The sequence below is a fragment of the Oncorhynchus tshawytscha genome, linkage group LG05, assembly GCF_018296145.1.
Source record: "Oncorhynchus tshawytscha isolate Ot180627B linkage group LG05, Otsh_v2.0, whole genome shotgun sequence".
Classification (NCBI taxonomy): domain Eukaryota; kingdom Metazoa; phylum Chordata; class Actinopteri; order Salmoniformes; family Salmonidae; genus Oncorhynchus; species Oncorhynchus tshawytscha.
In genome coordinates, this window is record NC_056433.1 from 30456751 (window position 1) to 30481373 (window position 24623).

The window sequence follows — 24623 nt, forward strand, 5'->3', positions numbered from 1 at the left end:
TCTGCCTCTCTCTCCCTCCCTCTGCCTCTCTCTCTCTCCCCTCCCTCTGCCTCTCTCTCTCTCCCTCTCTCTCTCTCCCTCCCTCTGCCTCTCTCTCGCCCCTCTTCTCCTTCACTTTCTTACAGAGTTGTGCTGCAGACCAGATCCCAACCAGATGAAGCACATTGAAACAGAACATGACTGAATCCATTAGGAAAACTCCGGAAATACAGTACCTCTCAAACATCACCCCGGGACTCATACATATCACACAAATGTACATTCTATCAGAAGATATGTCTTAAAGGCATATTAGTCTTAATATATTCTCTGCAGTGATAGTGTGTGTGTGTGTGTGTGTGTTATTGCAGTGATATTTCCATTTTCCAAACTGAAACATCACCACAGAGCACTTGGTTAAGACAGAAGGAGAGTTTTCCATTCCAGAGGGGTTGTGCTGTTCTATTTTAGAACTTCCCCCGCCCAATGAAGACGTCTACTTCCCATCAGTGCCGTTGGAGAGACATACACACGCGCGCGCACACACACACACACACACAACCGCCATGCACCTTCATACTTCACTACTCCGATCACGCCTGCCAAATAGACAGTAAAAAGACAATGGAGTGACGAGAGTGCGAAGAGTGTGTGTGTGTGTGTGTGTGTTCAAAAGTTCAAAGCGACCTTTTCCATGTGGGTAGTCCTGGGAATTGCCATCCTCTACCAACTGAGCTAATATAATCAATCCCATCACTGTGACTTTTTCTGTGTTTTTACATGATACAGGGACTCACAGGCGGTAGGTACAAAGGCTTTCTTGATACAGGTAAGGTTCGTTTCGGCTGTAGCTACAATTGACACTGCCGCCGTATATTAAAATATGTCATGTAAGAAGGCTGTGTATCTATATCTATTTACATTACAAGTACATTTGTCATTATGTGTTGGCTTGTGTCAGGCCATTGGTTTGTTAAAGGTCAGAGTATATAGACTTTATTACAAGCACTAGGTTGTAATATTTAGGCCTCATATGTTTACAGGCATGTGTGTGTACCCAGTCCAGGCACTTCCCCTGTGGTGTCTGACATTACCCAGCATGCCTAGCTCCCTAGTGTGGGTCTAGTACAGCTAGAGATGCCTTCCCTGGAGAGTATGATAGTACACCCAACCATGCACACACGAATACACACAAACACACGCACACACACGCACACACACACACACCATGGCATCACTCACATCTCACCCCCGCAGAGGTGACCCTGCCGGCCCAAATTTCCCCCTCGCACTCTCCCGCCAGTCCACTGCGTGTGTGTGCATATGTGTGTGTGTTTGTGCATATGTGTGTGTGTGTGCATATGTTTGTGTGCATATGTGTGTGTGTGTGTGTGTTTGTGTGTGAGCACGCCGCTTGGCAGCCTGTTAAATCGATGCTCCCAACAGTAGAGTTGTCTGCTGACCTCACCACCCCCAACCACCAATCAGCAGACAGCTCCACAGCCCCCGGGTCGATGGGCCAATCAGAGCTCCACAGCCCTCGGGTCGATGGGCCAATCAGAGCGCAGAACTCGCCTAGGCAACAGGCAACAGCAGGGGGTGGAGAGGAGGTGCTGAACTATGTCAGTGTTGGCAGATTAGGATTAACGTTACCACTAGACATTTGATCTGGGATCAGTTTCTTGTTTTTAAAAACTCATGGCTATGGTTAGTATTTGGGGAGGGTAAACCGATCCCAAAGCACATCCTGCCATGGGTCCCAGAGTAACGTCTAACCTGAGAGGTGTAGTGGTGGTGGAGTGTTGTTGGCAAAGAAAGTGACCCCAAGTCTTGTTAATGGGAGTTATTATTTTTTGTAAGCTAATGAGGTCCAACCTACAGTATGCAGTAACCCCCCCCACAAAAAAGTGTTTTGCAGCTGCACCCTTGTCTCTCCTCTCCCTCTCCTCCCTTCACCCCCTCCAACTCCTCTCCCAGAACATGCATTGGTTCCAGTCTCTAAACCACACTGGAGGTTTCTTGCACAGCTCCATTAGGTGGAACTGGTTTATCCTCATTCACCCACACAACACCAGAGCAGTGTCTCAAATGGCACTCTATTCCCTATACCCTACATAGTGCACTAGACCTATGGGCCCTGGTGAAAGGTAGTGCACTATATAGGGAATAGGATGCAATTTGGGATGCAACACCAGGCCTGTTTCTACTGCAGGTGTGTGTCAGCCACTGTAGCAGGGAATTAGGCCTTTAGAGCCAGGACAAGTGAGGCTGGAGGGACTGGTTACTGGTGTCAGCTACACTAAGCCAAAAGTATGTGGACACCTCCTCGTCGAACATCTCATTCCAAAAGCATGGGCATTAATATGGAGTTGGTCCTCCCTTTGCAGCTGTAACAGCCTCCACTCTTCTGGGAAGGCTTTCCAATAGATGTTGGAACATTGCTGCGGGGACTTAATTTCATTCAACCACAAGAGCATTAGTGAGGTCAGGCACTGATGTTGGGCGATTAGGCCTGGCTCGCAGTCGGCGTTCCAATTCATCCCAAAGGTGTTCAACGGGGTTGAGGTCAAGGCTCTGTGCAGGCCAGTCAAGTTCTTCCACACCAATCTCAACAAACCATTTCTGTGTGGACCTCACTTTGTGCACGGGGGGATTGTCATGCTGAAACAGGAAAGGGCCTTCCCCAAACTTTTGCCACAAAGTTGGAGGCACAGAATCATCTAGAATGTTATTGTATACTGTAGTGTTAAGATTCCCCTTCACTGGAACTAAGGGGCCTAGGCAGCACCATGAAAAACTGCCCCAGACCATTATTCCTCCTCCACCAAACGTTACAGTAGGGACTATGCATTCAGGCATGTAGTGTTCTCCTGGTATCCATCAAACCCAGATTCGTCCATCAGACTGACAGATGGTGAAGCGTGATTCATCACTTCAGAGAACGTGTTTCCACTGCTCCAGAGTCCAATGGCAGCAAACTTTACACTACTCCAGCCAACGCTTGGGATTTTGCATGGTGATCTTAGGCTTGTGTGCAGCTGCTTGGCCATGGAAACCCATTTGATGAAGCTCCCGATGACCAGTTCTTGAGCAGACGTTGCTTCCAGAGCCAGCTTGGAACTCGGTAGTAAGTGTTGCAACCGAGGACAGGCGATCTGTACGTGCTTCAGCGGTCCCGTTCTGTGAGCTTGTGTGGCCTACCACTTCATGGCTGAGCCATTGTTGCTCTTAAACGTTTCCACTTCACAATAACAGCACAGTGGCCCAGGGAAGCTCTAGCAGGGCATACATTTGACAAACTGACTTGTTGGAAAACTGGCATCCTATGACGGTGCCACATTGAAAGTCACTGAGCTCTTCAGTAAGGCAATTCTACGGCCAATGTTTGTCTATGGAGATTGCATGGCCGTGTGCTCGATTTTATACACCTGTCAGCAATGAAATAACTGGCTGAAATAACCAAATCCCCTAATTTGAAGGGCTGTCCACATCCTTTTGGCCATGTAGTGCATGTTCTTAGCATGGCTACATGTACTTCAGAGGCACTGAGGTATGGAAATAACCCTACCGTTAACAGGGAATGGCTAGAATTTAGGTGACAGATTTATTCAGGATTGGTTCACAGTGGAGAAGATGGCCCTTCGTGCCAGCCCTCGCAATGGGGATGAGTGAGAGATGTATCTGGATATATAGCTGCGTTTACCAGCAGAGACGAGTCCCACTAGCTTACATTGAGTGTTTATCTCTCTCTGACGTCGCTCAACTAAAAACAACAGGTCCTAGGCTATTTCAATTTGGGTTGGCTGGTCACCACTATTTTTTCCCCCCTGTCTTGGTGTCTTGGAAAGAGCCTTGTTCCTAGAAGAACCAGCTGCATGTGTGCTCAGTGTTCTGTGCCGACACTACGACCCAACCCAACCTGGTTCCACGCCACTGCCCATCTGTGTTTATAAAGTGTTCTGGGAAGGCTGCCGAAAACCCAGAAGTCACATGGCTCCAGGAGGTAGAAGTTGACCTTAACAACAGATCTAGGATCAGATAAATAGAAACCCAATGTTAGCTTTGACCCTTAGGGAAAGAAACTAAAAATATCTGAGCTGGTTACACAGACATCACCGATGACTTGACATGGACCAAAACCATCACCACTCTTGTCAAAATGGTGCAACACGGTCTCTACTTCCTAAGGCGGCTTAAGAAACACGGCACGGCACCTCTCCAAGTACTACTTCTGCACCATCGAGAGTATCCTGACTAGTCACATCACGGCCTGATACGGCAATTGCTCCGTCCACAACCACAAGGCCCTCCAGCCGGTGTTGAAGAAGGCTCAGTACATCACTGGGACTGTGCTCCCACCCATCTAGAATATCTACTAGAAACGGTGCCAGAGGAAGGCCCACAGCATCGTCAAGGACCCCACACGCTCCAGCCACGAGCTGCTTACTCACTCACCGTTGGGCAGATGGTATCGGAGCATGACGTCTGATCCCAATAGACTCAGAGACCGTTTCTATCTACAAGCAATCAGACTGCTGAACACTTGAACTGGACTGACCATCTGCACTGACTCTCTGCACACACACGCTACACACACACATCACAACGGCTGCTACCAGAATCGTATTTACTATTGCTAATACTGCTCAATTTAAACACTTGCCTGGAGTGCCTGGATACAGCCCTTAGCCGTGGTATATTGGTAATATACCACAAACCCCCGAAGTGCCTTATTGCTATTATAAACTGGTTACCAATGTAATTAGAGCAGTAACAACAAATGTTTTGTCATACCCATGGTTTACGATCTGATATATCACGGCTGTCAGCCAAATCAGCATTCAGGGCTTAAACCACCCAGTTTAGAACAAAACTTAAACCTTGAAACATATGTCTTAATAGACACTATTAACAGAAAAAGACAAAAATACACTGATTGTAAAGAATACACACAGAGTGGTGTAGGCTAAAGAGCTGCATTCCCGAGGGCATCCCACGGGACCTGTGGCCAGGCTGAGAACATTTTTCATGCTGTGGTCAGGAGCGGGCGGTCAGACAGACAATTTTGGAATGAAAATATTTTTTAGCCCCGCAGATTATTGAGAACGGTCGTCTTTCTGTCTTGTACGTGTTCTCGTGTTAAAGCACCTGTTTGTTAGCAATATTCACAAACTCGAATAGCCTAATTCTTGCTGATTTACGTTCAGTGGCCTACCTTCCCTCTCTTTCTTGAGGCGTGCAAGATCAAATACTCCTATATGTGTGATCTCAAAACGGCTGGGACCTGGGCTGCTACACCTAAAATAACGGGACTGCAGTCGGATTCGGGACCACTTCTTGCGGGAGCGGGTTGGTGTCAGACAAGAAGTCAGCAGGAGGGGGCGCGCGGTACGAAAAGCAGCAGGAGGGGGCGCGGTACGAAAAGCAGCAGGAGCGGGATGAAGAAAATCGGTCCCACAGCAGACCTCTAGTCCAGGCCAACTCAGTCTGTCAACGAGAGAAAGAGACAGAAAGAGAGAGACAGACAGACAGACAGACTGGAAGACAGACTGGAAGACAGAAAGAGAGGAGTTGTATGCTCCTCACATCTGTTTCCTCTGTTACATAAACTGTACTCTGTAGTCTGGGACCCACTAGGAAAAGAAGGCAGAGAGGAGAGAGAGAGGAGGGGGAGGATATTAAATGGTCCTGCTGTTACTGACCCTAATACTGTATACCTCTTCAACCAACCACATACCAGGGATCCGGGTGTTGCCATGGTTCTAAGATACATCATAGTGTAACGGCAGACAAGGTTATATCAGAGAACTCTTTGTTCCAAATACATTGAAGAGTCATTGAAAACATAGGATCTGTTTTTCTTCATCTGCTGTGACCAACCCTACACTCTTAGTAAAGAAGGATGTAGAACCTAAAAGGGTTCTTCAGCTGTCCCCATACACTCTAAAAAGCAAAGGTTCCTGGAGTGTCCTTCAGGGGTTCTTCAAATTGAAACTGTGGGGGAACCCCTATAAGTTCTTTAAAGAACCCCTTTTAATGGATCCTCAAGGAACCTTTTGGGGTTAATTTTGAACTACCTCCCCTCCCCTATTACTATTATTAATATTAATAATAATATGCATAACAATAACACCAATAACACGGTATTTTAGTTCTCAGTGTTTATTATGATTTTAGTGGCAAAGCAGAATAAACAATCTAAATATGAGGTAAACTCCCAGCAGAGCCCCAAGTCCAATGGCGTGTTGATGTTAATGTGTTGATGTTCTCCACATCCATAGCCAGAATGATTTTGCAGAGCATGGTGATAACAGGTTTCCTGTTATATTCATCAGAGGTGTAGGGAGGGTGAAGTCTGTGAATCCCAAAGAATAGTAATTATACAGATGATTAATAAAACATGCACACTACAGTATTCATACCTTGTTTTTTGTGGTAAATGGGAATGAAAAACAATGGTTTTGATAATGGACCATACATACACATACCATGTCCATAATGTAGAGGCCTATGGGATATTCATTGGAGAGGTAAGAGAGGAATATGGTAAATGTGATCTGCATAATAACATACCAACACCTATTGACATACCTGTGTATGTGTAACGGTTTTCTTCATCTGAAGGAGAGGCGGACCAAAATGCAGCGTGGTGGTTATTCATGTTTTTAATAAAGACGACTATACATGAAATATACATGACTATACATGAAATAACTAACAAAACAAGAAATGTGAAAACTCAAAACAGTCCTATCTGGTGCAAACACAGAGACAGGAACAATCACCCACAAACACACAGTGAAACCCAGGCTACCTAAATATGGTTCCCAATCAGAGACAATGACTAACACCTGCCTCTGATTGAGAACCATATCAGGCCAGACATAGAAATAGACAAACAAGACATCCAACATAGAATTCCCACTCAGATCACACCCTGACCAACCAAAACATAGAAACATACAAAGCAAACTATGGTCAGGGTGTGACAGTATGCCTCCTCGTCTTCATACCTGCAGACACAGACACAAAGGTGAGCAGTTTAGTCATCTGCACTCAATACAGCTAGGCTTCAACATATTCTTACCTCTTTATTGATTGATATCCATTGACTTGTGTCCATTTTCTGTTTTGGAAAGATTGGCACAAATATGAAAAGATAGATGGTATCATCATGAAACAAAATAAATGTAGATCATACAAAGGACAAACCTTACCTTAAATTGATGAGATCTTTACGTTTTTCAGTGAAGTGCCTGCACCTATATGTTTCAGTTGGGCAGTTAGGTTCCTGCAAGAACCCCCACCAACTAAGGAGGTTCCTTGATGTACCCCACCTCCTATTGGGTTCTTGGAAGAACCTACTGGGGGCCACGTTCAGTGCCAAGAACTCTAAGGATCTTAGAAGAACCCTTGTTGAACCCCACATTTTTAGAGTGCAGGAGAGCCCTATGAAAAACCCTTTTAGGTTCCAGGTAGAAACCTTTTGAGTTCCGTGTAGACCCTGAAACACCCCTTTTACCAGAGATCTGTTGCTATGGATCTTGAGTTAGCCTGGTTACCAGTCTGTTTCCACTTTAGCCAACAATGAAAACAGAGATTTAGTTCAAAGTTGTTTCATACACTAGAGGCAAGGTTAGGTTAGATAACTGTCTGATCCCAATACCCTGGGAAAGCGTTGAGAGTATTGGATTGACGAAATCGCTCTTTTTGAACTGCTTCTCATACAGAACTGTTTCTTCATAACCCACTTTTCAGCTTTGATTTCATAACCAATATAAAGCCATGTGTGTGTGTGTGTGTTATGAGCACAACACCGTGTCCTGTCATTAAGGCCTCTCCTTCACCAATGGAGGAATCCTGTTTGTAAACAACACCATGGAAACCGTGAGACTTGAGCCCTCTGGCTGTCTCGCACAGACACACGCGCGCGCACACACACACACACACACACACACACACACACACACACACACACACACACACACACACACACACACACACACACACACACACACACACACACACACACACACACACACACACACACACACACACACACACACACACACACACACACACACACAATAAGCTAACCCCAGTCAGTAGTCTTGTCGTCTGCCTGAATATGACCCAGAAACACACTCTCTGGAACAAAGTGTCTTGTCATAATAATCACCACCTCTCTAAATGAATGGAAATATAATTTGGTGCATTTGCAAAAAAAAGGCTTTTTTATTCCAAGCCAAGGCCCAGCAAGGACTTAGCCCGTGGACCCAGCAAGGACTTAGCCCGTGGACCCAGCAAGGACTTAGCCCGACCCAGCAAGGACTTAGCCCGTGGACCCAGCAAGGACTTAGCCCGTGGACCCAGCAAGGACTGTTCACTATACTAAACCCCAATCCAATTGGAAGATTTTCCCTCCCCACTAGCTTGATGTTAATGTGGAATATAATGCAATGTAAAAATGCTTACCCGACCCGTACTGTGCTCAATTCAGAGATAAACAGACAGAGGAAAGCCAGTGACAGAGAAAAGGCATTTAAAAGGGAAAGAAAAACTGGAAAAACAGCTTCTCCTTAGAAAGACAGTAGCTGAATGCAATAGTAACGTTAGTCATTCCTTGAAATTACACACTTGACATCGTTATGATTCCATACAAAGCAGCCTTTTTCTCAGGTAAAATAGCTGTTTTTAAGACGCAGGCACATATTCTTGTGTGTATACTGAGGTATGCGTCTTTATATAACGATGTACTTTCTGTTCCTGTAACAGTTGGTAGTCAGTTTGGGCTGAGCGGTTATTTGACAGAATTGAAGAGTTAACTAATTGGCTGTCTTAAACTGTCTGTGTAAGAGGAAAAAAAATGTCCCTGCCAACTGCACCTTTCTGTCCTTGCCATCACACACCCACACTCACACACACACACACATTCTTGTACATACCCAAGGGCGGGCACACACACTCAAAGTCAGTATAGCCAAATCAGTTTCCCCGTCGCCACAGCAACAGCATACTTTTATGTCAACTGCAACCTAGTTACTATGGAGATATGTATACAAGGAAAACTCTATGCAGTTGTAGTCAAGGGGCCAGATGACAGAGTAACTTAAGGGCAGACACGCACACACACACACACACACACACACACACACACACACACACACACACACACACACGATACAGTTTGTACATTTTGTCCTTCCACATTCACTCACAAGGGAAAGGCTGTGGTTCATGTGCTGGGCAAATGTAGTTTAGAGCTCACAAGTTCATTTCACAAAGAATCTAATGCACAAGCTAAAGCCTGTATAGTGTACATAATATAAGCCTTATGGGTAATTACATGCCAGAGGGAGCGAAAATATATTTTTGACATCTCGGATTGTTCTGGCAATTCTCACATATGAACTTCATTAGAAGACACATGGTGTCTGGCTACAGGGGTGCTCTGCTCTTGTGCTCTGTAATACGAACTTTCAATTCTTTCTTAGACTTCCCAAGATAATAATAGCCACATGGGGCACTTGAGTAAATAGACCACAAATTTTGTTTTACAGGAAATTCTACCCCTGACATACATTTTCTTTCCCGTACGAGGGCGAAGAAAGAAATGCATCACAGTGAACTGTCCCCTGTAGCCAGACACTTTAATGCGGTCAAACGTGATGTGTGCCAACTGAGGTTCCAGGGCTTAGAAGTTGTACAGCCACTTAAATGAGGAAGTGACAGAGAAGAATTTCTATGTCTTACAAACAGAGCCGTAGAGGCTTGAATGAAGAACTTCTGCTAGGTTTCTGCCTTAGAGCAACAGGATCTTTGGTGGAAAACAGTAGGAAATGTATGTAAATAATGTATGTCAATAATGTATGTCAATAATGATTGTGAAAAAAGAAAGCAGCAGTACTCCAACGTGACGTCATCTGTAAATATGGGTGGATGTCTGTTGTTCTCCAAACGCTCGGCTGTCGCCGAAACACGTCCCTTAGTTCTGACCTCTGCCGCAGAACAATTCAACCAGCTCCGGAACAGCCTCACGCCAGAATTGGACGTTCAAGCCATGTTCCTCAAACGCCAGCTTTCAAAGTTGTCCCAAACGTCAGATTTGGAAGCGTTTTCACGTCATTCTCAGACATGGATGGATGTCGAATAATGACTTTTATCACGGGTGACCTGGCTGAAGAAATAAGCCATTAAAACGTAAAGAATAGCTCAGTGAGTGTGGGTTATAACCCTTTCTTCCAGGATTTACTTACATTTTCCCAGATGATATCTGATATCTTTTGACATGAACGTTAATACAACTTTTAGTATTAATTGGTTATGGGAATTATTTTCCTAATAAGCATATAGGGTATATGTAACCCGCTCCTGAAATAGGAGAATGATTAGTGAAATATTTAAGCCTTTAGATGAAACCAGATCAAGATTGAAATCAAAACTGAAAGGCTGTTCCCTCCAGAGAACGCCAAACTTCTGCTTTTTAGTTGGAATTCAGTGAGATGATGAAGTATTGATAAAGCAATTCCTTGTACATGTGTAGACAAAATACTGGATATGTTTGACTCGGAGATTGAAATGGCTGTTCTCCTGATAACTGAATTTGAAATGCGTCCAAGCACCTCAAACAAACAAAGAGAAAGAGAGCGAGAGAAAGAGAGCGAGAGAAAGAGAGCGAGAGAGTGTGGTGCAGCTGTGTGTGTGTGTGTGGTGTGTGGTGTGTGTGTGTGTGTGTGTGTGTGTGTGTGTGTGTGTGTCTTTGCTAGCCTCCTCCTTACCTGGCTCCTGTCCTTGTCCACCTTCTTGAAACACTTATTAAGCGACAGATTGTGGCGTACCGAGTTCTTCCAACCAGTAGGGGCGCTAGCGAAATACGGGAAATGCTCCAGGATCCAACCATAGATATCTTTCACCGGCAGCCTCTTGGATGGTGCGTCCTCTATTGCCATGAAGATCAGACAGCTGAACGAGTACGGAGGCTTCCGATTGGCTCCCGTGGCCAGGTCGTATTGGGAAGAATCACATGGGTCGGGGGAAGGGGAGGAGGAGGAGGGGGAGTGGGGGGGTAGAGGGTGACCGTCGGGGTCCTGCAGGGGGGAGACGGAGCGGAGCCCCGAGTGAGAGAAGCTGTTGAGAAGGTCTGTGCTCTCGTGGAGCCAGGAGAGGCTGGTGAGCTCCTCGTCCTCGGCCTTGGAGAAGGATGCCGACAGAGACAGGGACAGGTCGGCTGCCTCCGCCTCCCTGTAGAGGGGACTCAGACCCCGGGTGGCTCCCAAACCGCTGCTGGGGCTCTGGGCCTTCTTACTGGGCGGCATGGTGGGTCCCATCCAGCCCTGGACTCTCTCCTGGATGGGGGAGGGGAGGAGAGCACAAGACTGGGTTACTATGAATCAAGTCATGTCTGCAACTCTGATGCTTCTACAGTGGGTTTTGAGACAGTTTTGATGGGATCCTCAGAAATGGTTGCTGTAACAATCACACCAACCATTGGAGATAAGATGAGTGTTAGAATGCATTAGTTAACTGCAGGTGAATTGCTAGAACAGTAGCTAAATTGACTGCATAGTAAATGCTTATATCCTGTGTTAGGTAGCGTCTTCTGTTGGTAAGATGATCGCAAGATGGAAATGAAAACACACACACACACACACACTAGGATAAGATTAATCCCAGCAGGAGATATGTAGTAGCCAGCTCACCCTGTGTGATCATGCTATGAGCCAAGGAAATCATCCCCCGATCTGACTCTTCTCTCTGGCTGATTGACGGACAGCTGTCAACATCCATCCCCTTTCCCCCCTAGCTATGACAGCTGTCACGTTGCCATGGCTGCCGGCCCCCTCTGAGCCGCTTTCACCACAGAACAACAGCCCTGCATCTCAAATGGCACCCTATTTCCTATATAGTGCACTACTTTTGACCAGGGCCCTATGGGCCCACTATGAAGGGAATAGGGTGCTATTTGGGAAGCTACTCTTCCTTCCTGCTCTGATAATTCTTCTTCACCGAGTTACAAGGACTGAGTTATATATATATATATATATATATATATATATATATATATATATATATATAATAGAACAATAGAACACATGTATTTACTGTAGGTTGTACGGAAGACAATGTATGATTATGGCCACCAAGCACTAGCCTACGGTTTTGACATCTGTCGATATGTTTTCTCTTGCCCTCATAAAAATACGCATTGGAGTGTAGACTCTATTCTGTAGAGTAGTTTGAAGTATCAAGCTTTATTCGTCGTGTGGGGAAACGGGGAAACGCATGGTATACATCGTCCAACGAAATGCTTTCTTGCAGGTTCCTTCTCGGCAACGCAACATACAATACTAAATAGTAAAAAAAACAAGAATACAAACAAAGTAAATGTCTCAGTAGAATAGATTAGACATTTTAGCATAAGTATAATACAGGAAAGCACGTTTATAGTCCAATATTTCCACATGTATTGGGGGGGTATAAATTGAGCAGGAGAATAGGAGTCTGGTAGTCAGTCCAGTCAGATGGCTTGTAGATAGAAACTGTCTCGGAGCCTGGTAGCCATACATTGTATGTGTGCTGTGCATATGGCCGCCGAACAGCCTAAACCGGCTTTCGATTCCAAGCGGCTTTCAGATAGGCAGATGTATCTGATCGTTGGGTTGCTATTTGGATTCGCTCCTGACATTTCTTCATTTCTTCATTTCTGGATTGTGTGTATTGTTTTTGTACAGCTAGCTGCAGTATTACTGCACAGTTGCAGCTAGAAACACACGCATTTCACTGCACCTGTGATGACATCTGCAGACGTGTTCGCGACCAATAAAGTTTGATTTGATTGGACCTTTTCTTCCTCCATAAATGTCTGTAGGCTGCATGGACCATGGCAGTCATATATGTGCTTATACGACAACCAAACAGTAGCCTAGAGCAGCTTCATCTGTCATCTAGCTTCCAGTCTGTAGATATCTGTTATCTATAGTTCCTCCTTAACTGACGATATCCCCGGGATATCAACAGCAGCTACCTGACGGAGCCATGTTGCACCAGTACTCACGTTGACCGTAACAAATTGAAATCTCCTCCGAAGCTCGACAATAGATATTCCTACACTTGAAAAGCCTCGAAAATAGAAAGGGGATGAACAAAGAAAGGTAAGCGAGGGGTTGAGGTATATGGCGGTGACAGGCTCATCAAGGTGTGGGTGGCAGCGAGGTGATAGGGAAGGTTATTGGTGTGACATGGTTCCCAGTTGGACGTCGTCGAGGCGTCGGTCGTCGAGGAGAAGGGAACAACGGAACACACAGGGAGCGTTTTCTTGTTACGTTGCCATGACGGCAGGCAAGGCACCAGGCGAGGCAGGGCCATGACACATTACGGCTGACAGTAAAGTCATCTAATTTTACTGTTGCTATGACAACAAACTCCTTCCAGTTAGGGCCTGTGTTATGAGTGTGTGTGCGAGCCGTAGCAAGGCGCAGCGCAGAGCCGTGTATTCATACCCTAGAGTTTTCAGAAATCTCTCCTTAACGCACTTTGAGCTCTAAACAAACTTTTATACAACATTTATACAACCCCCTAATGACTGACTGTTAAAGAACAACGAGAGTTCTTGCTCAAGTTCAGACTTGATTGTTGAAGGGAGGGGTACTTCCTACTAGAGGCTTGACAGACTGACAGCGTGTGTGTGTGTGTGTGTTTGCATGCTTGTGTGTGTGTGTGTGTGTGTCTGTACATGTTTAATTAAAATATTGTGTACACAACCCTACGACCTTCGTGACCTTGACACCCACTTTTTTTCCTGAGTCTGATGGAATCCCCCCAGTGAACCACCGGCGCCTCTATTCTCACACACATCAATGTCCAAACCTCTTGACGAGGTCACCGATGTCCATCTTACCGCACAAGATGGCTCCTCTCAAAGCAAGACGAGTGCCAAGTCAACAATACAATCCCAAAGCAGCAAACATTGGTTGGGTGGGAAATTTGCAGACGGTGGAATCATATTTCAAAATCAAATCCAAGTGTGTTGGTCGTATACAGAGTTTAGCAGATGTTATGGCGGGTGCGGCGAAATGCTTGTGTTACTAGATCCTGACAATGCAGTAAAATGGCAAACAAGTACACAAATAATACAACCTCTAAAAAAGTTAGCAAATAAAGAAATCAAGTATCATTGGAACGAATCTAATGAACAACTCCAACAGCACTGTAACGGTAATCCAAATGCAATCTCTATGCATGTACACCGGATGAATTTACACCAGATATGCTAAGAATGATATGTACAGCAGTAGATATACTAAGAATGATATGTACAGCAGTAGATATACTAAGAATGACATGTACAGCAGTAGATATACTAAGAATGATATGAACAGCAGTAGATATACTAAGAATGATATGTACAGCAGTAGATATACTAAGAATGATATGTACAGCAGTAGATATACTAAGAATGATATGTACAGCAGTAGATATACTAAGAATGATATGAACAGCAGTAGATATACTAAGAATGATATGTACAACAGCAGTAGATATACTAAGAATGATATGTACAGCAGTAGATATACTAAGAATGATATGAACAGCAGTAGATATACTAAGAATGATATGTACAGCAGTAGATATTCTAAGAATGATATGAACAGCAGTAGATATACTAAGAATGATATGAACAGCAGTAGATATACTAAGAATGATATGTACAGCAGTAGATATACTAAGAATGATATGTACAGCAGTAGATATACTAAGAATGATATGAACAGCAGTAGATATACTAAGAATGATATGTACAGCAGTAGATATACTAAGAATGATATGTACAGCAGTAGATATACTAAGAATGACATGTACAGCAGTAGATATACTAAGAATGATATGAACAGCAGTAGATATACTAAGAATGATATGTACAGCAGTAGATATACTAAGAATGATATATACAGCAGTAGATATACTAAGAATGATATGAACAGCAGTATATATACTAAGAATGATATGTACAGCAGTAGATATACTAAGAATGATATGTACAGCAGTAGATATACTAAGAATGATATGTACAGCAGTAGATATACTAAGAATGATATGAACAGCAGTAGATATACTAAGAATGATATGAACAGCAGTAGATATACTAAGAATGATATGTACAGCAGTAGATATTCTAAGAATGATATGTACAGCAGTAGATATACTAGAGTGAGCTATGTTAGGAATAGAGTATATAAAGACATATGTGGTGTGTATAAACAGTGTAAACTAAAATCCAATGTACAACAGTAGGAAATGATAGAATGAGCCATGTCAGGGATACAGTCTTTAAATACTGTGTACAAATACAGGTGCCCAGTGGTTTAGTGTCTCTATAACATGGGACAGCAGCGTTGGCTAAGTGTGTCAGTGAGTGTGTTTGTCTATGAGTTTGAACTGTGTGTATTTAACCCTTCGCCTCTCTTACAACCCACACCTCTTCTCTATAATGAGTGGCACGAGGACCAAATGTTTACAGGGGTGAAGAGGTTAATGAAATCCTCAACGAGACAGTCTATTAAGGGGGTGACAAAACTGTGCACAGGTCAGTCAGATTCACATGGTTAATTGTCTCTAATTGAGAATACATTATCAACCAGAGACCTTACAGTCCTTTCAAAGCCTGCGATGAATTGGCCACTGAAGGGAGAAAAGAATGAATACAAAATCTCATAATGTGCATCCCAAATGGCACCCTTTTACTATAGTGCACTACTATTGACCAGAGCCCTATGGGCCCTGTGATAGAGAGAGAGAGGGAGGGTGAGTAAATATTAACCCCCTATATGTGCGCAACATTGGTGTACAAAAGGTTGTGGTTTTCTCTAGCTGCTTGAGTCGATGAAATCAGTTTCAGTTTCCATTCCCTGTGGTCCCTTGACAACAACTAGCAGGGCTCCACAGGGCAAACATGTGAGGCCAGTTAACCAATGGGACAGGATAGTACAGTGTGTGTTGGTGTATGTGTGTGTGTGTGTGTGTGTGTGTGTGTGTGTGTGTGTGTGTGTGTCTCTGTTGCCTCTCGCCCTGCTACAGAGCCTAGGGAGTTTATTAGACAGAGGTCAGGGTTCATTGTGTTATCCTCCTAAGAGCTGCACAGGATTACACACACACACACACACACACACACACACACACACACACACACACACACACACACACACACACACACACACACACACACACACACACACACACACACACACACACACACACACACACACACACACACAGACCATAGAGAGACCTAGTTTTTACAGTATCAAAAGACACACAATCAAACACATGACCAGCACTTGAAAAAACAATATGCTGTTTTATTATCATGCCATACAGAATGTAATTAATTGAAGTGCGAATCAAAAGTAGTCACAGACACATGTATCAAACAAATGATTAGCTGTCAGCAGTAACAGTGGAAATAAATGAGAAGCGTACGACACGCTACTAAGCCTTCTGTCAATCACCATAATATGACACATCACACAGAAAGGCAGCCTTCACTATGATTCTACAGTCATCACTCCCTCTCTCCCTGAACTCACTAGACTTCTACACAAACAACCCTAACTCTTCTGGCTGATCTGAGGTCAGTGTAGTGCAGTGAAGGTGACCGGTGAGTGTGCAGCCTCCAGCCCCCTTAGGGGAGTACACACACAGACAGCAGAGCAGACTGACTATGACTCTAAGTCTAACGTTGAGCGCTGTGCACTCGCCTCAGGTCAGGCTTAACATTTTTTTTTTTTTAAAGCCCAAAGGCCCTTTAACTTCTATATTTCAGACTCTCTATGACGCACCATACAAACACACACACACACACACACACACACACACACACACACACACACACACACACACACACACACACACACACACACACACACACACACACACACATACACACACACATACACACACACACATCTTCCAGACAATTCTTCTGTTTTGACAGTTCCTGCAGCTCCCTCCTGGCACTCTGTGTTCTTTACACAAGTGTGTGTTCAAGTGTCAGTGTATGTTTGATATATGGCCAGCTCAGAAGGTATAGCCTATATGCAAAGGAGCCATTGCACAAATTAAAACAGGAGGCTAGATTGAAGATTAATTGGTTTTACTCTAAAAGAGGTGGGCGCAGACAGACAGAGTGAACTGGATGGGTTTTATGTGTGTTTGAAAGCTTTAAAGTGGGAAAGTTGGCTGGGCCTGCACAGAGTAGTGGTTGCCTGGGCCTGCACAGAGTAGTGGTTGCCTGGGCCTGCACAGAGTAGTGGTTGGCTGGGCCTGCACAGAGTAGTGGTTGCCTGGGCCTGCACAGAGTAGTGGTTGCCTGGGCCTGCACAGAGTAGTGGTTGCCTGGGCCTGCACAGAGTAGTGGTTGGCTGGGCCTGCACAGAGTAGTGGTTGCCTGGGCCTGCACAGAGTAGTAGTTCGCTGGGCCTGCACAGAGTAGTGGTTGGCTGGGCCTGCACAGAGTAGTGGTTGCCTGGGCCTGCACAGAGTAGTGGTTGGCTGGGCCTGCACAGAGTAGTGGTTGCCTGGGCCTGCACAGAGTAGTGGTTGCCTGGGCCTGCACAGAATAGTGGTTGGCTGGGCCTGCACAGAGTAGTGGTTGCCTGGGCCTGCACAGAGTAGTGGTTGCCTGGGCCTGCACAGAGTAGTGGTTGGCTGGGCCTGCACAGAGTAGTGGTTGCCTGGGCCTGCACAGAGTAGTGGTTGCCTGGGCCTGCACAGAGTAGTGGTTGCCTGGGCCTGCACAGAGTAGTGGTTGCCTGGGCCTGCACAGAGTAGTGGTTGCCTGGGCCTGCACAGAGTAGTGGTTGGCTGGGCCTGCACAGAGTAGTGGTTGCCTGGGCCTGCACAGAGTAGTGGTTGCCTGGGCCTGCACAGAGTAGTGGTTGCCTGGGCCTGCACAGAGTAGTGGTTGCCTGGGCCTGCACAGAGTAGTGGTTACCTGGGCCTGCACAGAGTAGTGGTTGGCTGGGCCTGCACAGAGTAGTGTGCTCTGCATTTAATACACAGTATGCTGTAGGCCTCTCCACCTCTCTGTCTCTCGTCTGGCTCCTCCACTTATCTGTAACAAACAACAGCACGGGCCCTCAGCCACTAGCCAACAATTTGTCCACGACACTTAATGCCATGGCAACAACCACTGAAACGGCTGTTACAGAGACCCGCCCACTTTTGGCTTCCTCTGCTCCCCAGCAAGTTTGGTTGAGAAAGTGGATGAGAATCACAACGTGCTTTGCCACGTAAAGAAGGCTAGAAAAAGAGTTTTGCAGTTAACCGACCTTTCTTTCTCGCACTCCTTCTCCTTCACCTCTCTTTTGTGAATATTGTCGGCTCATCTTCTCCTACCCAGGGCCATACTACCGTATCTATGCCCCCTCATGCTATTGTTCACATTTTGCAATGAGGCTGAGAGAAAATGTTGGCGTTTTCAAGCTAATTTCCTGCAATACTACACATTTTACTATCATACAGTACCAGTCAAAAGTCTGGACACATACTCATTCAAGGGTTTTTCTTAGTTTTTACAACGCAGAAAAATAGTGAAGACATCAAACTATGAAAAAAACACATATGGAATGATGTAGTAACCAAAAAAGTGTTAAACAAATCAAAATACATTTTATATTTGTGATTCTTCAAAGTAGCCACCCTTTGCCTTGATGACAGCTTTGCACACTCTTGACATTCTCTCAACCAGCTTCTCCTGGAATGCTTTTCCAACAGTCTTGAAGGAGTTCTCACATATACTGAGCACTTGTTGGCTGCTTTTCCTTCACTCTGTTGTCCAACTCATCCCAAACCATCTCAATTGGGTTGTGGTCAGGTGATTGTGGAGGCCAAGTCATCTGATGCAGCACTCCATCACTCTCCTTCTTGGTTAAATAGCCCTTACACAGCCTGGAGGTGTGTTGGGTCATTGTCCTGTTGATAAACAAACAATAGTCCTTTGAATTCTAAATAAATTATTGACAGTGTCACCAGCAAAGCACCCCCACACCATCACACCTCCTCCTTCATGCTTCACGGTAGGAACCACACATGCGGAGATCATCCGTTCACCTACTCTGCATCTCACAAAGACACGGCGGTTGGAACCAAACATTTCAAATTTGGACTTAACAGGCTAAAGGACAGATTTCCACCGGTCTAATGTCCATCGCTCATGTATCTTGGCCCAATCAAGTCGCTTCTTCTTATTGGTGTCCTTTAGTTTTGGTTTCTTTGCAGCAATTCGACCATGAAGGATTCCTCTGAACAGTTGATGTTGAGATGTGTCTGTTTCTTGAACTCTGTGAAGCATTTATTTAGGCTGCAATTTCTGAGTCGGGCAACTCTAATGAACTTATCCTCTGCAGCAGAGGTAACTCTGGTTCTTCCTTTCCTGTGGCGATCCTCATGAGAGACAGTTTCATCATAGCGCTTGATGGTTTTTGCGACTGCACTCAAAGAAACTTTTAAAGTTCTTGAAAATTTTCACATTGACTGACCTTCATGTCTTAAAGTAATGATGGACTGTCATTTTTCTTTGCTTATTTGAGCTGTTCTTACCATAATATGGACTTGGTCTTTTACCAAATAGGGCTATCTTCTGTATACCAACCCAACCTTGTCACAACACAACTGATTGGCTCAAACGCATTAAGAAGGAAAGAAATTCCACAAATTAACTTTTAAGAAGGCACACCGGTTAATTTAAATGCATTCCAGGTGAATATCTCATGAATCTGGTTGAGAGAATGCCAACAGTGTCATCAAAGCAAAGGGTGGCTACTTTGAAGAATATCAAATATCAAATATATTTTGATTTGTTTAACACTTTTTTGTTACTACATGATTACATATGTTATTTCATAGTTTTGATGTCTTCACTATTATTCTACAATGTAGAAAACAGTAAAAATAAAAACTCTTAAATGAATAGGTGTGTACAAACATTTGACTGGTACTGTATGTAATCTGGGGGGCCCCGACCTCCAGGGGACCCAAAAAATAAAAGAATATAATTTTTTGGGGGGGGCCCCTTGGAGATCGGGGGCCCTGGGGGACGTAGACCTGTGTGCCTGTTCGGTAATTCAGCCTTGCTCCTATCATCTCTCTCTGCCTCTCCCACCCATATCTCTGCCTCCCTCTCTATCTCTCTCTCTAATCACCAAAGAGCGAGGGGGAAATATCCTTGTGTCATTAGCAGCATCTCAAAGTCACAGTGTCCTCTAGCGTATGCTGTTTGACAGGCCCTGCCAAAAGAATTAGAGTGAGAAATGATGGTGCCATGATTAGATGTGGAGCTCAGGGAGAGGGCTTCATCCAGGGGATATGGGGGATGAGAGGACATGAGATGAGAGGAGAAAGGAGAGATGGATGGATGGAGGAGAGGAGAAGGCCTGATCCATGGATACTGCACAGATGACAGGGAATTGAAGAAAGAAAGAAAGAAAGACAGAGAGAGCGAGAGAAAGAGAAAGTAAGAAATAAGGATGAGAGAGGAGAGAGAAGGATGAGAGCAGAGAAGAAGAAGTACTGGGAGCTGACATTTAGAGCACCTGATCCATATTCATCATCAAAGCAGGCCTCAACCCTCTCCTCAGAGTCGTGACCCGAGACACAACCACCAGAGATCTTAGGGGGAAAAACAACAATCTGTTTCCTATCAGTTCTCAGAACCCTAACACACTTCTAGAGTCCCTCTGTTCCGTCTACATTCCTATAAAGTCTCCCTGCATCCAAAATGGCACCCTATTCCCTCCGATCTCTTTATATTGCACTAGGGCCCTGATTAAAGTAGTGCACTAGGGGGGAAAAGGGTGCCATTTGGGACGCAAGTCTGTCTGCTATGCACTGCCGCGGTGTTTCATCTACCACAGTCTCCTCCAAACGCTTGCAGTTCTCTCCGTTTTCCACATTCTCTCCTAAATCTTCCCGGTAAACTCCTGCATACTTGCATTATATTCTCCTGAAGTCCCCCCCATTTTCTTTACAGTGTCTTACAGTACACCAGCAAGATACTGGGAAAGAGGATCCAGTGGCTCAGTTACAAAACTCCTAGTACATACTGTAAACACACACACACGCACGCACACACGTACACGCATACCCTCTCAGAGCGCATCAGAGGCGTGTTGGTGTGTAAGCCGTATATCATACGTTATATTCAGAGCATGAACGCGAGGAGTCAGCAAGTCTGGTAGCAGCTGCTGAATATTCAGCTCTTGCGCTCACACAGACACACTGCTCTCTCTCTCCCTGCTCCACTTTCATTAAGGGCCTCTCCTACAGTGGCCCCTCCAACACTTAATAATAATAATAAGAGGTGTCTTTATAATGGATCACCTGGAGGGAGGCCCCGCCTCTCAGACCATTCGCTATCTGACATCATTTACACCTCCTGCTCTGATTGGCTGCCTGGCAGGGGAGAGGCCCGGCGCCGGGGGTTGACGGACAGCTCAGAGGGAGGATGCAAGTCAGATGGGCCAAGGACATTCCCTCAGAGAAAGAGGGAGGGAGGGAGATATAGAGAGAGGAGAGAGAGACAGGAGAGAGAGAGAGAGAGAGCGTGAGAGAGAGAGAGAGAGAACACTCACATTCTCTTATACAAGAGATGAGCAGAGCAGAATTTGGTTAGAGTCAAATCAGCTGAGAGAGAAAGTGATGAGTAACAGTATTGAATTGAATGTTTATTTTGAATCACTGTATTATTTGTTATGAATGAATCGTCAGGGAAAGTGCTGCTCTGTTGGTCTAAAGATGTTAGGCAAAATTGACTGTGAGATGCTAGGGAGGTTGAGAGTGTACTTGTACTGTAAGTCAGCACGATGTGTTGTGTTGTGTGTCTGTTAATAGATGGTTAGTGAAGGATCTGAGAATGTGTGTGACACAGGAGACACACACACACACTCGTGACCAATGGTTGGAAGGCAGCTGTTCCCTTTTGCTATGGTGCAGCCCAGCCGTTGTCTCAGGTGACACACACACACACACTGCTGGGCCCACTGTGTTTATATCATATGGGAAGGTATTTTTTCCCCTTGTCCTGCCAGGGAACAGGCCCCCGCATGGACAGACACATGCCGAGTAAGAGAGAGAGAGGGGGAGAGAGAGAGAGAGGGAGAGAGAGAGGGGGAGGGAGAGAGAGAGAGAGGGAGAGAGAGAAGGGGGAGAGAGAGAGAGAGAGAGAGAGGGAGAGAGAGAAGGGGGAGAGAGAGAGAGAGAGAGAGGGAGAGAGAGAGAGAGAGAGGGAGAGAGGGGGAGGGGGAGAGGGAGGGAGAGAGAGTGAGAGAGAGAGACGGGGGGAGGGAGAGGGAGAGAGAGAGAGGGGACGGAGAGAGGGAGAGAGAGGGGGGAGAGGGAGAAGGAGAAAGAGACAGAGGGGAGACCAGCAGAGGGAAGACAGGAAAAAGAGGAGGGGTCAGAGGATCAGTTTAGGGATTTTATGTGTGATGATGCTGCTTTGAGTTCTACTGTTTGTGGCCGTGGTTAACATTCCGTGACCAAAACCACGTTTGGAACAAAACAAAGTCCATACCCAATGTCTATTGTGTCAGGGTGTAAGTTTGAGAGTGTGATTATAACTTTGGGATTGAGTGTCTGAATAGTGGTCATTGAGCTAGACCACGGCTGTGTGGTTTGGTTTGTCCCGGAGAGGTTAAGTATGAGTCCCAAATGGCACCCTATTCCCTATATACTGCACAAATTTGTACTCGAGCACTATGGTCCCTAGTTAAAGTAGTGCACTATGTAGGGCATAGGGTTTCATTTGGGACTGAGCCTTAGTCTAGCTGAGTTCTTACAGTAATCAGATAATCGCTGGAAAATCACTGTAATGTATTTGCTTGGCTGTCTACAGCACACAAAGGGTTAAGTCCGTTCTGATTTCCTCAGACTCGGAGAGTCCAGTGTGTGTGTACGTGTGCGCGTAGCCAGTTAAAGAGACTGTAGAACGGGAGTCAGCGATAGATGGGTGTAGCCACAAAGCTTTCAGAATAAAACAGACAGCTACTTTTCTAATCCTAGATACACAGAACTAGATGGCTGCTCTCTTTTTTCCACTTATTTGGGACTTTTTAAAAACAAGACGATTTGGCTAAAATCACAAACGTCACCAAGTTTCTGTCGCAACCTCTTCCTTCTCAGTTGGTTTTCTTCCTCCACTTTTGTCCTCTCTGATTTTTGTTATTTCTCAGTTGAGCATCAACAACAGAGGTCAAACGGTCAGACACCAAAAAACTGCATCTCCGGTTACATAGTTACACACACACACACACACACACACACACAATTACGAGACACAACAGAGGGAGATCCGTTTCAAAGCCAGTCTTAGTCTCAGTGGCCTCGCTACAATGGCACAACGATTACAGGTCTCAGTGGCCTCACAGCTGAAGTCTAATCTCCCTCTTACAACAGAACAGCATAAGACAATAAAACAACCATTAGACAAGCTATTCTCAAGACAAAAACCTATACCACTCCCTTTAGACAAGGTACATTTTGGGATATTTGATGTTAATTCTATTATATATCATTTATATTTGAGATTTTTCAAAGTAGCCACCCTTTGCCTTGATGACAGCTTTGCACACTCTTGGCATTCTCTCAACCAGCTTCATGAGGTAGTCACCTGGAATGAATTTCAATGAACAGGTGTGCCTTCTTGAAAGTTAATTTGTGGAATTTCTTTCCTTCTTAATGCGTTTGTTGTGACAAGGTAGGGTTTGTATACAGACGCCCTATTTGGTAAAATACCAAGTTCATATTATGGCAAGAACAGCTCAGAGAAATGTCAGTCCATCATTACTTTAAGACATGAAGGTCAGTCAATACGGAAAATTTAAAGAACTTTAAATGTTTCTTCAAGTGCAGTCGCAAAAACCATCAAGCGCTATGATGAAACTGGCTCTCATGAGGACCGCCAGTGGAAAGGAAGATCCAGAGTTACCTCTGCTGCAGAGGATAAGTTCATTAGCGTTACCAGACTCAGAAATTGCAGCCCAAATAAATGCTTCACAGAGTTCAAGTAACATCTCAACATCAACTGTTCAGAGGAGACTGCGTGAATCAGGCCTTCATGGTCGAATTGCTGCAAAGAAACCACTACTAAAGGACACCAATAAGAACAAGAGACTTGCTTGGGCCAAGAAACACAAACGCAATGGACATTAGACTTGTGGAAATCTGTCCTTTGGTCTGATGAGTCTAAATTTCAGATTTTTGGTTCCAACCACGTCTTTGTGAGATGTAGAGTAGGTGAATGGATGATCTCCACATGTGTGGTTCCCACCGTGAAGCATGGAGGAGGAGGTGTAATGGTGTGGGTGTGCTTTGCTGGTGACACTGTCAGTGATTTACTTAGAATTCAAGGCACACTTAACCTGCATGGCTACCACAGCATTCTGCATCAATACGCTATTTCATCTGGTTCATGCTTAGTCATTTGTTTTCAGCAGGGCAATGACCCAACACACCTCCAGGATGTGTAAGGCCTATTCTACCAAGCAGGAGAGTGATGGAGTGCGTCATCAGATGACCTGGCCTCTACAATCACCTGACCACAACCCAATTGAGATGGTTTGGGATGAGTTGGACATCAGAGTGAAGGAAAA

At 45.0% G+C, this 24623-nt stretch overlaps 1 protein-coding gene across 1 annotated transcript in view; it reads right to left on the reverse strand.

Moving 5' to 3' along the window:
* LOC112250463 (forkhead box protein N3) overlaps positions 1 to 24623 on the reverse strand; it is a 49373-nt gene that overhangs the window by 18366 nt on the left and 6384 nt on the right. The window contains 1 exon segment of the mRNA XM_042321796.1: positions 10758 to 11324. Coding sequence (XP_042177730.1) covers positions 10758 to 11306 — 549 coding nt within the window. The 5' untranslated portion in view covers positions 11307 to 11324.